Genomic DNA, 3,024 nt, shown 5'->3' on the forward strand with positions numbered 1-3,024 from the left:
ACCCCTTTTTCAGGTTTATTCTCTTGAACTATTTTTACAGTTAAAAAAAATGGTTGGACGTCCCACAAAACATTTATTTTTTCAGATTATCAAAATATTACCTATTTTAAAAGGTACATGCACGTCTAGGGCCGGCAATAAACTACTAGTTTTCAGTTTCTGAAAAAATGTTTAGACCCTTGAAGCGAAAGCCCATAGCTCCGCCAGTATAGCGCTGCGATACGATTTTATTTTCACAATAACACTTTTATTGCATGAAACTATTGTTGTATCTGTTTTTTATGTAGTGGCGATTGTGCTTCAGCGAACGGAGCACCCATGACCCGGTCGTCCTTGTCGCAACATGACGCTGTCTCCAGATCGTACAAGATGGTTTGCTCGATTTGAGGACGTCGATGCTTATTGTCGACGTATTCAATCGTTGGACTGAGATCTGCGTCGCTGCTCCTCCCTGGCCGGTAGATGATGAAGACGACAATTTGAACTCCACCCAGCGCCGCTCCCACTGCGTTAGTTGTTAGCACATACATATCGTTTTCGAGCGCACTGGTCCACACCCAAAGCAGACCGTTGATGAAGGCGACAATCGACATCGTAACAGGCATTGACGACGCGTTCTTGGTGCGAATTATGCACTTTAGTGTCTCCAGAGGAGCCACCTTTAGACACAGATTCATTACCACGCACATGTATCCGAGTATCTTCTCGACCTGATGGGTGGATTGATGTGTGACACCTGCCATGGCGATGGCGGCATAGATCGAGGTGAGTATCATACCAGCGACAAAAGCCCCCCACAACACGTAGAATCTCCGCCGCGAGGTGCACCACCACCAGTAGACGATGCCGAATACGATGGCTGAGACGGTTTGGAAGGCACACACCGAAAACAGAGGGAAGAAGTTACCGATCAAGTACGAGTAGATCGTCCTGGCAGAAGGGTATAGCGTGTTAGTTTTCGATAGTATTTTAGGTTATCTTAGTTGTACCATAAGTAGGAGTTGCCAAATAGCGTGACGACTGGGAAAATGGATACGTCTCTGGCGTCCTGCAGCTTGTGAACCCGACGAATTTCCGGGTACGGGCTGAGCCCCACGGCCAGAGCTGTCACGAATGTTAAGACGCGCAGAGTAGTGAGCAAAGCACTGTCCGTCATGACTTCAGTGGATCGGAATCAATTGTGAAGGGCATTCTTTCGATCCCACGGATATAAATGAGCGTGATCAGCGATGAGTGTACTATGAAAACCCATTCTATGTCATGCTAAGAATCGTTATAAGGCATAAATCAATTAAAACGGAGTGTCCACCTTATCGTTGGTTTAGCTGCAAAATTTTATGCACATACCATTACTGTAGTATTGTGTGGATGAGTTATTCATCTACATTGTAGACCATTCGATCTTCTTATTTTCTTCGCGTTCACAGTATCCCCTCGCGGGCCTGTAAGCTGCGAGTCAGGACGAAGGGCAACTCTTACTCGACAACACAAGTGTTTTGCAGCCACGGGGCATTTGTGAGCTTGATACGGGAAAGCTAGGGTTGCTGGGAGAGATTGTCCGGGCGTCGAGTCAAAAACAAAGCGACAATCAGCAAGCGCCAAACGATACTTTATTGCGAGAAAGCTGCACTTGTAACAAAAATAAAGAATCTGGTATCCATGAAATTGGGAATTTTTTTTCAAATTCGATTTTTTTTTGCAACTAAAACCTAGTATAAAGTTAGAGAAATTGCTTCAGCCTTTCCATTTAGGATTATGTTTGTCCATCGCCATCGATAGGACATGAGTATCTATGATATCGATAGCGCCATGTCATTGAATGACTCAACACAATGGATGTGTCGAGTTTATGGTACAATAAACGATTGATTTCCTAAAACATCCCAGAAAAAAGTGCTAGCACGAATTATCAAAATTGAGTGTTTTTTAGACCGGATCTTTGATCTGATTCTGTTTCGAAACGGAAGCAGGCTCTGTAGATCAACTGGCTGACAGGCCTAGTATCTAGTGAGATCTCTCGCTACGGTAACTGTGATGACAAGACAACTTTCTATTCTACATTATTTTTACTTAGTAAGAAGCCAAATATTTCCATCCATAGAGAACACAGAATAAACATCGTACTGGGATTTGAGGAAAAGAGTAACCCGTTATTCCGTATATTGGGGAACCAATAATGATCATTCTACTACATAGTACTCCAAGTATTTTTTTTTTTGTATTCTCTGAGATTTATTCTGCTAGAACGCATTTTAGTGCTATAAGGGAAAGCCCAACAAGTGCGGTGGGATGGTTATCCCAGTGAACCGACACAGGTACTAGTACATCAGTAATGATACCCTAGTTGATTTGATGGGATGATTCGTTAGCGGTATATACGGATGCCAGTACACTAAATGCCAGAGAATTGGATTGACAATCCAACTCTTTTGGCATAGCCATGTTCGCCAATATAGCACAACGGTATATGGCCAATCCTGGATTGTCCTTACCGATATATAAATATTGATACCACTAAGGTATATGCGCGAACCTGGCTACCGAAAGCTTTGTTGTGGTAGGGTTTTGTGCTCCACCGTCCTCACGATAATTTAAATATAAGCAATGGTTTGCAGCAAACGTAACTTATATAGAATTTAAAAATTAAAAGTCTGTTCGAAATTTCAAACCCCCTCAGGCTCTTCGTGTCGCTGGAAAGATTCCAGCCGATTCGATTTAGTAAAACGGCCATTTCCAGTAGCTTACTCGCTCTTGTTACGTATTTATGGGCATTCCGAAAGTGTGTTAAAAGTGTAAAATAACAATTATGGATCAATATCAAATTGTACGGAGATTAGCAGATTCCAATAATTCGTTCTCCATCATTACAGCTCTAGAAATATTTTATATTTTTTTCGATCCCTGGATTAGGGTAGACAATGGTCTATGGTGGCAGCTCGTCCCTCGGCTGGTTTATTTAACGAAGTGCCGCGAGAAATAAATCACCTCTGATAAACCAAAGAACCCCCCCCCCCCCCCCCCCCC

At 42.9% G+C, this 3,024-nt stretch overlaps 1 protein-coding gene across 1 annotated transcript; it reads right to left on the bottom strand.

Moving 5' to 3' along the window:
- Positions 1–207: 207 nt before the first annotated feature.
- On the bottom strand, positions 208–1,220 carry PPTG_04539 (hypothetical protein). Its single transcript, XM_008896785.1, has 2 exons — positions 990–1,220; positions 208–930 (listed from the first exon to the last, which is right to left on the bottom strand). Exons 1-2 carry the CDS (start codon positions 1,154–1,156, stop codon positions 261–263), a joined length of 837 nt encoding a protein of 278 aa, XP_008895033.1. The 5' UTR covers positions 1,157–1,220; the 3' UTR covers positions 208–260.
- Positions 1,221–3,024: the final 1,804 nt, after the last annotated feature.

The sequence above is a fragment of the Phytophthora parasitica genome (assembly GCF_000247585.1).
Source record: "Phytophthora parasitica INRA-310 unplaced genomic scaffold supercont2.5, whole genome shotgun sequence".
Taxonomy (NCBI): domain Eukaryota; phylum Oomycota; class Peronosporomycetes; order Peronosporales; family Peronosporaceae; genus Phytophthora; species Phytophthora nicotianae.

Bases quoted from the DNA above. Each gene is read 5' to 3' on its own strand.
- PPTG_04539 (XM_008896785.1), bottom strand. From the start codon at position 1,156: ATGACGGACAGTGCTTTGCTCACTACTCTGCGCGTCTTAACATTCGTG. The intron at 931-989 runs GTACAACTAAGA...CCCTTCTGCCAG, and splicing joins TTTGGCAACTCCTACTTATG to GACGATCTACTCGTACTTGA.